This window comes from Glandiceps talaboti, chromosome 11 (assembly GCF_964340395.1).
Source record: "Glandiceps talaboti chromosome 11, keGlaTala1.1, whole genome shotgun sequence".
NCBI lineage: Eukaryota > Metazoa > Hemichordata > Enteropneusta > Spengelidae > Glandiceps > Glandiceps talaboti.
The window spans coordinates 9,557,104-9,569,558 of NC_135559.1; the positions used below are offsets into that span (position 1 = coordinate 9,557,104).

The window sequence follows — 12,455 nt, forward strand, 5'->3', positions numbered from 1 at the left end:
ATAGTTAGCAAGTGTTGCAGTCATCATGGTGAGACATACAATGGTCAGCAAGTGTTGCAGTCACCAGTGCAGCATACAATAATGAGCAAGTGTTGCAGTCATCATGGTGAGACATACAATGGTAAGCAAGTGTTGCAGTCACCAGCGCAGCATACAATAGTTAGCAAGTGTTGCAGTCACTGGTGCAGCATACAATGGTCAGCAAGTGTTGCAGTCACCAGCAGAGCATACACTAGTCAGCAAGTGCTGCAGTCACCAACACACATTATATAATAACAAGTGTTGTGCAGCACACAGTGATAAGGAAGTGTCAGTCACCAGCGCAGCATACAGGGTCACAAAGTGTTGCAGTCACCAGGTTTTGCATACAATGGTTATAGGTGTTAGTCACATAGAGTTGCAGTCACCAGATTTTGCACACACTGGTTACTAGGTGTTAGTCACTAAGTGTTGCAGTCACCAGGTGTTGCATACAGGTGTTAGTCATGAAGTGTTGCTCAAAATAGTCACCCAGTGTTCATTCACCAGGTGTGGCATACAGTGGTCACAAGGTGTTGCATACATCATAACCAGGTGTTGCAGTCACCAAGTATTACATAAAACAGTCACCAGGTGTTACTAGGTAGGCAAACAATAGTCACCAAGTATTGCAGTCACCAGGTGTGCATATAGTAGTCACCAAGTATTGCAGTCACCAGGTATTGCAGTACAAAGTGAGCAACAATCATAATGATTGAAATGCCAATTTCTGATTGACTATTGCAAATTGTTTACTTTATATAACATTAACAAAGAATGGAAATGGTCACCTTGTGAAAATAACTCACTAAAATTTGCCATCTTCTGATTGGCAGTTGAAAATGTTTCACCTGCTTCAACTTCTTAAATAAGCATAACTGATGTTATAGTTAATAAATCATACAAGAATAAAAATATGTTCAATTCTCTTGTCTTCTCCAGCTTACATATTTAGCCATATATGATATTAAACGTGATCTGAAAACGAGGTCTAGCCTAGAGTCGTATCATTGGGCTTTTTGGTTATCACCCCCTCACAGCCTAGAATCATGCTAATAGTTGTGTATTCAAACTTGAAATTAGATTGTGATTTCACACAGCAATGGTTCAGCCCTTCTTAGATATGTCTAAGTTTATCATGAAATCTATCTCTTTGTGATTGGCTTTGTGACTATCATTGAATATGGTAATTATGTTTACATTGCACCGTTCTACTCACCTCATTCATTCTAATGATGTAATCGAGCACAGTGGGTAGATTTAAAAGCCAATAATGATATAATCTAGCACAGTGGGTAGATTTAAAAGCCAATAATGATATAATCTAGCACAGTGGGTAGATTTAAGAGCCAATAATGATATAATCTAGCACAGTGGGTAGATTTAAAAGCCAATAATGACATAATCTAGCACAGTGGGTAGATTTAAAAGCCAATGATGTAATCTAGCACAGTGGGTAGATTTAAAAGCCAATAAGAATCTGTACCAGTTTTTGGTGCCATGATTCCATAAAGTAAAATTGATTTTGTCAGATGAGAACTAAAATAACAGTTTGAAACCCCCCCCCCCCCCCAACCTAAAAGAATTGAATTTTTTATCCTACACTGAACTACATGTACTGTACTGATCTCACCCCTTAAATGTAAGTATACTAAACTATGTCATCTAATCATTTACATAATATACAGGTTTGGGTTCTGCCAATAAAAAGTGATGGTTAAGGAAGTTACAGTCAGTACCATACTAGAACACCAACTACCTCTAAAAACGTATTAACTCAACTTAACTTGCCAAATAGCATGAACACTTTGCTGAGACACAGGGTTTTTTTCATGAGTGAGACAACATTAGAAGTAATTGGATATGAGATTCTTATCAAAGCTGACCAGTCATCCCCACTGAGTGACACCCACTGAGTGACACAATAGCAGCACATACACAGTCAGCTACTGAGGCATACACAGAGTAACTGAAGTTTTGATGAAGCCACACAACTTTACTCAACATCTACATCTGTGTTTGTCTTAGTACCTGACTGTGTGTGCTGCTATTGTGTCACTAAGTGGGGATGACTGGTCAGGTTTGGTAAAGATTTCATCTCCAATTACTTCTAATGTTGCCTAGCTCATAAAAAAAATGTATGTGTCCCCAGCAAAGTGTTCACAGTATTTGGGAGCTGTAGTATACCCATTTAAAATTGGAGTCCTTCATATGCAAATTCCATTCATGGTCATTAAATATACATATGACAGCATATTCTTTTGTACATTAAATAAATGTAAGCCTCTGTTTATCAGTACCATAAACTTATACTGAAGTCAAAAAATATATTATCTCATGCATTTCCATTCAAATATTCATACCAGGAGCACGTTCGGTAGACAAAAAGTTTTCTTATCATTTGGCCAGGTCGATCTGACCCTCTTCTGTACAACATTATGCATGTGAAAAACAAAAGATGGCGGCACATTCAAACAGAATTGTGGCATTTTGTGTACATTTAGCACTAATCACTAAAAAGACGATTTACATAGTTAAATCACATCATTGCAGTACTGCCAGGGTGCAAGAATGCTTTTATGCAAACGAAGTCATCTTTGACCTGTGACCTCCTGACCCCAAGTTATCTTGCATTGCTCAATGGTACATCAAATCGATCGTACCGTTATGCTGACAAGTATATGTATTTCTAAATACAGTGGCTAATAGTAAATGACTAATTTCATGAACTTTTTTGCAGAGGTGAATCAAAACTGATATGCACAAAGTAATCCTACACAAAAACTCAAGTTCACCAATGAAGTGAGAATTCGTGGTCGCCATCTTGGCTTTTGGCGAGTCACCTAGCTCTTCTGCCTTCCTTTGTCCCGGGTTGCCCGCGAAAAACTGACAATTAGTCGTTCATAAACAAAATGTTTCAAAATGTCCGCGGGCGTTTTGTCTACCGAACGCGCCCCTGACGAAGTCAATATAAAAGTCAGTAGCTGATTGGCTGACATGTCACCTGCAGCTTCTCATGTAAATCACTTGCTGATTGGCTGATTCAAATCAGCCATGATAATACTTAACATCTGATTGGCTAATAGCACCATGGTTCACCAATTCTTTGATGAACAATCACTGGTTCAAAAAGTCATTTGTCAACATTTTGGTTCTGTAGTGGAATCTGTTGTTGGTCCTAGAATGCAAATTTTCCATTCAGTGTACACCTGTTAATTAATGGTTCCACTTTCCTCACTGAAAGTGATGCGAACTTTCTAAACAGTTGATTCCAGTAACAACTCTTCAGCATCCGTTGGTATGAACCTCTGTAAATATGATCTCTGAGCATCTGGGATCCAGATTTTATCCTCTGGATGGGATTTTTGATAGATATCCATGGCAACATCATGAAGCGTATTTGCCTCACTTTTTCCCACCTGTTGCACAAATTTATATAAATGTCCATTTGGGTTCTGTAGCAGCAGGTGAGGCTCATCAAATTCCACAACACGTCCCTCGTCTAATACCAGTATTCTATCTGAGTCCATGACAGTGTTAAGACGATGGGCAATGGTTAGTACTGTACAGTGCTGGAATCGGCTACGTATCGTCTTCTGAATTAGCATGTCCGTCCTGTAAACACAAAACAAGAAACAGGATCAGTTAAGTGATTCAAAGACTGCAAGATAAGCCATGTCTGTTGACCTCAATGGTCTGTGAAAGGGTGAGGGCGCTCTGACATGGCATACCTTACAGACTATCAAAAAGATTAGTATGATATCATTTCTATGTGGTACAAAATTAATTTGTTGAAACTGGCATATCTTTGATATTCTTCCATTTTACGTTCTCTTCATCACTCTTATGAAATCCATCTGTTGTTGCCAACAAATACTTGATCAACAATTTATCTTTAATAGCTCTTTCCATGAGAGCAAATTAATGTGAAAAGTCCAAGTCCAGAGAGTTGTCTATCTGGCTTGTAAATGTTATTTCCCAGAACAAGCCAGTATGTCAAGTCAAATAGCAAAGTCTTGGGGTTATAAACTTGATTTAGTTGTATCATTTTACTTCCCTGTCCCTTGCTATGATTTGAAGGCTGGATATCAAAAGTATAAATACAGAATACATACTAGTATACTCACAATCAATTTCCTTGCTGGATTGACACTTAGTATACATCATCAAGTACCTTACATAACTGAACAATGAGAATGACTTTATCTCTAAGTTTTGAAGTATGTTACAGAAATATGTGGCCTGGTTTGCTATGCAAAAAGGATAAAACAGTGAAGCAAACGATTGACAGTCAACATCAGCTAACTCACCTCGGATCTACATTAGCTGTTGCTTCATCTATGATAAGTATTTTATTATTTCGTAGAATAGCTCTGGCTAGACACACTAGCTGTCTCTGACCAACACTCAGATTTGTTCCTGACTCGGCAATCTCTGTTTCTAGTCCTCCAGGTAAGTCGTCTATTGCACTGCTTAATTGCACCTGGTGACAGAATACACAGAATACAAACATACATAGTTTATTTTAAATTGCCGTTTGTTCCTCAATCCTTTTCTTTGCTTTACAACATGCAAATATATGCAAATGAAGCTCCAGGGAGCATAAGGGGAAACACACGAAATGATGCCAGGTATGTAAATGAAGCACCAGATATGCAAATGAAGCACCACTCTGGTTCAAATGAATGTTGACATTTTCTTCACAGCAAATTGTGCTGGGGTATGATTCAGATGACCACAGCATGGGTATAGAGCTATTTCTCCATAACTATGTATACAAATACAGCATGACTATAGGTATATGTATGTAATAATTACACATACCTGTTCTAAAGCCTTCCACAGGTCTACATCTGTGTGCTCAGTAAAAGGATCCAAGTTTTCACGTAGTGTTCCAGTGAACATAACAGGATCCTAATTACAGATAAAAAATGAAAATATTAACTTCTTATTGCAGCATGTAACGTTAACTTCTCAATAAATGACAAACAAATCTCAAATAAATGTCAATGTCATTTTGTCATGGGGATATCACTCTATCAACTGACCAGATAATTTTTACGACAAGGATGCTAGTTGCCTTGCATAATCCCTCAAAAAAATCCTGAATCATTTTGGGTCCTTTTTGAAAGTATGTGTACCAAATTTTGTTTTGATTTCAGCCAGTTGGTTTTCAGAAAATGATAACACAGACAGACAGACAGAAAGACAGACAGACAATTTAACAACAATTCTTGGTACTTGCAATAGCATTTCACTTCACGCTAGAGGTCCAAAATAGAATGATATCTGGTCGCCTTATTCTCATGTGCATCTACAGTAAAATTAGACTATTCTATTTTCTACATACCTGTGGAATTATAGATATTTTACTTCTCAAATCATGTAAACCTATTTCACATATATCCACACCATCGATTTTTATGACACCTTGAGGTTCAGATGTACGAAATAATAGTGAAATTAGTGAACTTTTACCAGCACCTGTTCTTCCCACAATGCCAACCTAAAAGGAAACAATAATTTTTAGAGGTAAATAACATGATTAAGAGAACATTCAACTTGCATTTTGTACATTTCATTGAGAGCTGGATAGAATTTTTCGCATTGTTGTTGAAAGCAGTGATTACTTCAGACATGGTATTCTGAGACTGAATCTCATAACAATACTATTACATAACCCAACAACAAGAAATGCAAGTGTGGCATATTCGGGTTATTTGCAGAAGCACTTGCAGTGTTCGCCGTGGCACTACATTCACAAGTGTAGTGAGTGAAAGTGCAGCAGAAAACACAGCAAGCATGGGTGCAAATGCCCGAACATCCACACTGCAACTCACATGGCATGGCTTTCTGTTATCATTATTACATATGCTTATCTGAAATTGCAAATTTCTGTAAAAATGATACTGTGTGGTCACATGCTTGTGAGGAGAGGGAAAGATCGGACCACCATTTGCATGCAGATATGCAATAACGATTTTGGTATTGTAGTGAAATAGAATGTATGTGCAAAGGTGCAAGAAATCACTGATACATATGTAATAATGTGGTTTAAATAATAAATTTTGTTCTTCACTTTTGAAACCTGGAATTCAAGATTTATTTGCTTTGGATGAGATTAACCTTGATTTATATATGTGTATATAATTGCATAACCTTGCTCAATTCAGAGATGTCTCTTCTACATTAAGCAAGAATGAGTGAACTTACTTTTTCCTGAGCTCTGATACATAAATAGACATTTTTAAGTACATATGGGGCATCTTCTGAATACTTAAAGTATGCCCCTTCCATGGTAATTATACCATGCTTTGGCCACCATGGATCTGGTTTGGTATCTGTTTCCAATGGAGGTTCTGGGGGATGTTACTGTAAGACAGTACTCTTTCAACAGATGTCATCTGTGAAGATGCAAAATAATTGACTTAATATCTGTGATGTGTTCATAAAATCAGAAGTTACATGTCTGTATTTATGAGAAAGTAAGAAATAGCATGCTTAGAGACAATATAGAGACAAAAGATAACGTAAACGAGAAGAGAGAGAGAGAGAGAGAGAGAGAGAGAGAGAGAGAGAGAGAGAGAGAGAGAGAGAGAGAGAGAGAGAGAGAGAGAGAGAGAGAGAGAGAGAGAGAGAGAGAGAGAGAGAGAGAGAGAGAGAGAGAGAGAGAGAGAGAGAGAGAGAGAGAGAGAGAGAGGGGGGGGGGGAGGGAGCCAAACACAAGCATATGAAAGACAGATGGAACACAAAAGATAGAATGAGAGTGAACTAATGAAAGATCGAGATAAAGATCAAGCAAGAGATCAAGAGAGAGATTGATTGTCTGTGTACATTTTTACCTGATTTTCAACTTCAGCACTTTGGCGGACACACCACTGGAACATTCCCATCAATGTCAGAGAGTACGTTAATGACAACCCAACTAAACCAGCATTTAATCCTAATAATTCAACAACATAAAAATGAAATATCTTAGACAAATGGCACATAGATTTGTAGAATCTATTATATTGAATTGCATTCTTTACTGGGATTGCTTTATTTAACACTGATAATCATCTCTGTAAAATTGCAACTCATTCAATATGCAAAGTGAACTCATTTCATATGCAAATTTAACTCATTCAATATGTGAACTCAACTCAATCCAACTCACCTCATTAAATATGCAAAATTGACTCATCGAATATGAAACTCAAGTGTATACTTATTTGCATAATGGCGGCTACTTATCAAAAGGTGCACAAAGTTGTTTAGTTGTAATTCAGCTCTTTATATCTTTCTTGAGCTGACGACATCATTTATTGTTTGCACACTGTTGGAAAGAATGATTGCTTCATCGTAATAACAAGATACAATCGTGTACAACATGAAAAAAGTAATAATTATTTCAAAATATTTGTTAATATATTTAACTTACTCTCTGCAGCAAAAACAGAACAGAAAGCTACCGACATCACAAAACAAGCACACAGTAACTCGATACGTATGGCAAACCATCGACTACTTGTCAAAAAGAGGAACCATCCTTCTGTGTGCAGATCTTGGTGAGAATCAAATTCTCTTGTAAATATAGTCTCTGCATTAAAAGCACGTATGGTACATAGTCCTTGTAGAGATGCTGATAAATGGGAAAAGACTGGACTACGGGCTGTAAGTGAAAGAAAGGTTAAATGGTAATCTGACAAGTGAACAGGATTAAGAATTTTTTTTTACACATTTCACAAGTTTATCAGCTTTTGTTAAAGATACTTTTAGCAGCATTTTTTAGTGCATCAAAAATATTATGATAATAATTTCAGTTCAGATGTGGTACTTCATGGCTGATCATTTCATAAATTGCATTTTTAAGTATAAATGTACTGAATTTAAGTTCTTATTTTTGATTTATTTTTCTATTGTTTTACTAGCTGAAGATGACGGCCTATAATAAGACCACAACATATCTGCATGTAGTATATCTGTTATTTGCTGACAAGTCTATTTTATACACCACTGGTTGGGGGACTTAAATCCAGTGTAAATAGCAGTGTTCTGGCTAAGGTTGGGGATCGCCAGTAACAGAAAGGGAGAAAGGGGTAAAAATGGAAGTGATTCATCCATAGAGTCTATGGTAATTTTGTTTAGGGAACACAGGTAAAATGACATGGGAACCCTGGTAGATTTTACCTACTTACCACCCTTAACAAAAACACTGAAATAGTAACATCACATGGCATAAAACCAAAGATCTCTTAGCAGCAATGGGATGACTCATACCTGTTTGAAGCCTTGGCTGAGAAATAATGCCCTGGCTTGTAAGATTGTAACATTTCTGACTAAAGGATAAGTATTGAACCATTTCATGTAAGGTGTAATGTATTTCTCATAGGGTAAAATTCAGTAAAACAGTTCTTATTTTATTTCAATAATGATGCTTTATATCAGAAATCTACTTACTGACTCCCTCCAGCCTTTTTATGTCTCTTGATGTCGCAAGAAAATATTTCCTGAGATAGAGAAACACCAATACTAGCGGTGCGGTTGGGATAAACACCCATGGGTTAATAACACCAGCTACAATGATAATACCTAGGGCTAAAAGCCCACTCTGAAATTATCAAAGAAGACATTGTGAATATATTAATGCTAATGTTTGACCATAAATGATGTCTTTGCATTTTATAATTTTCTTCATTTTTGACAACAATTTGAGATCAAATCTTTGGATGTGTATAAATTTTGCTAATTCATTGTAATTACTCTTCTAGACTGATGACAGAGGGCTTGACGTTTACTTTCAAATGACAAATACGGATGTGAATAAATTATGTTAATTAGGTGACATTTGATAGTGATAAGTTGACCATTACTTCTTTCAAATGAATATAAGCGTGACATGCACTCAATTACAAATGATGTGACGAAATTATGTTAATTGGGTGACCTTATATGGTTATAAATTTACCATATATGGTCTCCTTCACTGTAGACTAAAGCATGACAAGTACTCTCAACATTTTTTGAAAGTGTAGCATATTTTTGTTATCTGGTAAAATAAATTTCATTCATCCGTTCAATTACAATTAAAGATAAAGTGAATTAATTACTTTAATTTGGTGACCTTATATGGTGATAAGTTTACTGATCTTCTTCACTGATGACTAAACACTTAACATGTACTCTCAATTACAAATAAAGATAATGTGAATAAATTATGTTAATTTGGTGACCTTATATGGTGATAAGTTTACTGATCTCCTTCACCGATGACTAAACACTTAACATGTACTCTCAATTACAAATAAAGATAATGTGAATAAATCATGTTAATTTGGAGACCTTTATATGGTGGTAAATTGACCATATATGGCTTTGTAATCTTCATGACTGATGACCCAAGACTTGATCTCTACTCTTCAATGACAAATACTGATAATGAGAAGAAATCTTTGAGGTACATGAATGCATATTATATCAAATAGTGTTTCAAATGTTGCTAAGTCATACCTGACAAAAGTCAAAGAAAGTCCAAGGCAATAGATCATCCATGAATCCTATATCTCTGGAAAATCTGTTTAAAATACGACCTATTGCGGAAAAAAGTAAAATAAAAACAAATGAACATATGACATTTATCACAGCTAATGCAGTTTTAGGTTACATTTTATTTCAAGTTTTGAATTTTGAAGGAAAAGCTGTTGCTATGACAACATCTACTTTCTGACTGGATTCTCTTTAAAAATAGTTCTGATGTCCCTCTGTGGCAAGAGCAGGAAAGGTGTTTTCTGGACTATAAAAAAACATATAAAGTAGTGTAAAGCAATTCACATTTTTAGGAATATATACATAAATCATCTTATGTCAGAAAGGGTGACTTCAAATAAGGTGTAACTGGATGTTTTGTTGTTTCCTGGTTAACCTGTTCTTACATAAATTTGGCTGCTGCTGCTGCTACATTATCATCATCATTCAGGCACTTTATAAAATATGTTTTATAGATTTTTTGAGTCACTGGAAATCTTCAACTTACCAACTGGATTTGTATCAAAAAAGTAGATAGGTGCTCTGATGATAGCTGCAAACATTCTGTTATGTAAGTTTTTAGAGGCAGTAACACAAACATGGAAGAAAGAAAAGGCTCGGATGAGTCCAAAAATTAAAACGCCCACAACCAAGGCAGTATAAATTAGGATATTTGTTCTCGTATCAAAACTTAACACATCATCATCCTCAACAGTATATGTCTGTAAAAAAAAAGAAAAAAAAAGAAAAAAAAGAGAAGTATTATTCTAGTTTGTGTTTTGCTAAGACAAATCATTCATTGTGTGAAAATCATATAATATTGTAAAATTGAAAACTTTACTATATTCATTCATGAAAATGTACAACCGCTATATGAGACAAATTATGCAAAATGGTTCCAACTGATAATTGTCATGCAAATGAGCTACAGCTCACTCAAAGTAACAGTGTGGTATGGGAAAAAATTGACTTGTTTTTAATAATGTTAAATGCTTGAAGTGAACAGCATGAGATTGAGAGCTTTGTAAAACTTCCCTAAAACAATTTTCAGACCACGTAAAAGTTATGAAGTGCTTCCCTGCCTTATGGTGAGAACAATAACTAGAATTAAATTTTTCAGGTGTCAAGTCTCAAAAATGTTTAAAAAATGCTCTTGAAAATTTGTTGTCGGCCATGTTTGATGAAGGCTTGTGGGATTAATAATTGAGTTCAAAGGTCAAGTTGTCACATGACTTTGTAGAGTGCTTTTTTACCTTGTTACTAGTACTGTTAGGAAATGCAACTAATGCTACTCTGGCTGCATGTTTACTTTCTTCAGAGCTGGCCCATAGTGATAACCACAGATCAGATGCCACAAACATTCCCTGTGAAGAAACATGATGATTACATAAATATATATATTCCTGTGATGAGTGTCCATTCATACTCTTAGTCTTTGCACTGCAGGGCAATACCAAAATATTATAGCCCTCCTGTATGCAAATGAGCATGTGATCATTTGATGTACATGTCAACATATCATGACAGTTATATTTGTCAAAATCTGCATTTTTGGACAATTTAATATGTTACACTGTAATAACAGAATCCCACAAAATATAAATTCAGTTCTGGGTACTTTGGTATTTGCACTAGTGTATGTGGTGTTTTCAGTTTCACTTTCACTATACTATGCTTGCAGAACCAGTGGCATAGACACAGGTTGTCGTGACATCAGGTATAAAATCAATATTTTCTGTTTAAACATTTGTGCATGGTAAAATGTTTAGTGTATTGCTTTTGGGGATGTGTTTGGTAATTCTCTTTTAGGTAAGGAGGATGGTAGGACTTTTGAATGTGCTAAAAAACATCACTAGTAAATCACCGACAGGTCTTGTACTCATCAAACAAAATTTTGATAGGCTACTGTAAAGACTTTAGACCAATCAAACACTGTTTTTCATAATGACAGCCAATCAGATTATACGTATCAGTTGACATCAACTCACCTGTGCCATAAGATTGACAACTACAAGCATTATAAAACCACAGAAACTACACCCAGCTTTAAAGTACGATTTGTAGACACTCCATCCTACGTTACCGACTGATTTTTCTTCTTCTTGTTGCTTAGCAACAGCCTCTGCTGGCTAGAAATCAGACAATGAATACAATCAAATTGTAAGTATTGGTATAACTGTAATATTTAATAAAACATAGTTACACAAATGGTCAATTGTCAACGTTGTTGATAAAATTAAATCAAAATTAAAACACTGTACTTTTACACATTTGGAATGTCAGACTCTTACCGCCCACTGATGTGCAGTTCAGGGTTTGAAATTTAACTTTTTTTCTTTGATAGTCCTTGTGGGCTACCAATTTTTGAAATTGGTAGCCCAAGGATTGTGACCCTGCAGTAGTTCCATATTCCTGAACTGAAAACAGATTTCCTCTATTGGAAATATGTGTGATCTTAAAACCGTAAACCCTCCATCATTTAAATCTTCACATAATCAGTAATTATGGTAGCCCTATGACAAGAATTGGTAGACTGAGTACTGTTAATTTTGAACCCTGTAGTTAACCTCCATTGTGTAAATTAATGTGTGCACTGACCAGTGAAAGTATATATTGATTCTTAAAATTGTGACCGTGGAATGTTAGAAAGGAGTCATTGTAAACATAGCTTAGAACATAGCTTGGTAGAATAGTGGTGATTCAGGTTTTTGATCTGTCCAGTTTGCTTTCACATAAATGAAGACTGGTTGTATTTATGTGATAAGGATTACAATTTAGGTGAGAAAAACACTTCTTTTGGCATGATTATACAAAAGAGTCAATATTAAACAAAACAATAATCCTATCTTATCCCTATGCCACCACTGATGTGAAAATTGTGAGATTCAAATATTGTTGTTAAAATTGCAATACAATGCATAAATTACACT

The 12,455-nt window shown here is 35.6% G+C and overlaps 1 protein-coding gene across 1 annotated transcript in view; it reads right to left on the minus strand.

Moving 5' to 3' along the window:
• Positions 1 to 2,964: 2,964 nt before the first annotated feature.
• Positions 2,965 to 12,455, minus strand: part of LOC144442863 (ATP-binding cassette sub-family C member 4-like) — a 37,407-nt gene continuing 27,916 nt past the window's right edge. Inside the window, 13 exon segments of the mRNA XM_078132259.1 lie at positions 2,965 to 3,633; positions 4,329 to 4,501; positions 4,843 to 4,932; positions 5,369 to 5,524; positions 6,232 to 6,386; positions 6,389 to 6,422; positions 6,861 to 6,961; positions 7,442 to 7,672; positions 8,461 to 8,611; positions 9,511 to 9,590; positions 10,034 to 10,247; positions 10,779 to 10,889; positions 11,514 to 11,650. Coding sequence (XP_077988385.1) covers positions 3,276 to 3,633; positions 4,329 to 4,501; positions 4,843 to 4,932; positions 5,369 to 5,524; positions 6,232 to 6,386; positions 6,389 to 6,422; positions 6,861 to 6,961; positions 7,442 to 7,672; positions 8,461 to 8,611; positions 9,511 to 9,590; positions 10,034 to 10,247; positions 10,779 to 10,889; positions 11,514 to 11,650 — 1,991 coding nt within the window. The 3' untranslated portion in view covers positions 2,965 to 3,275.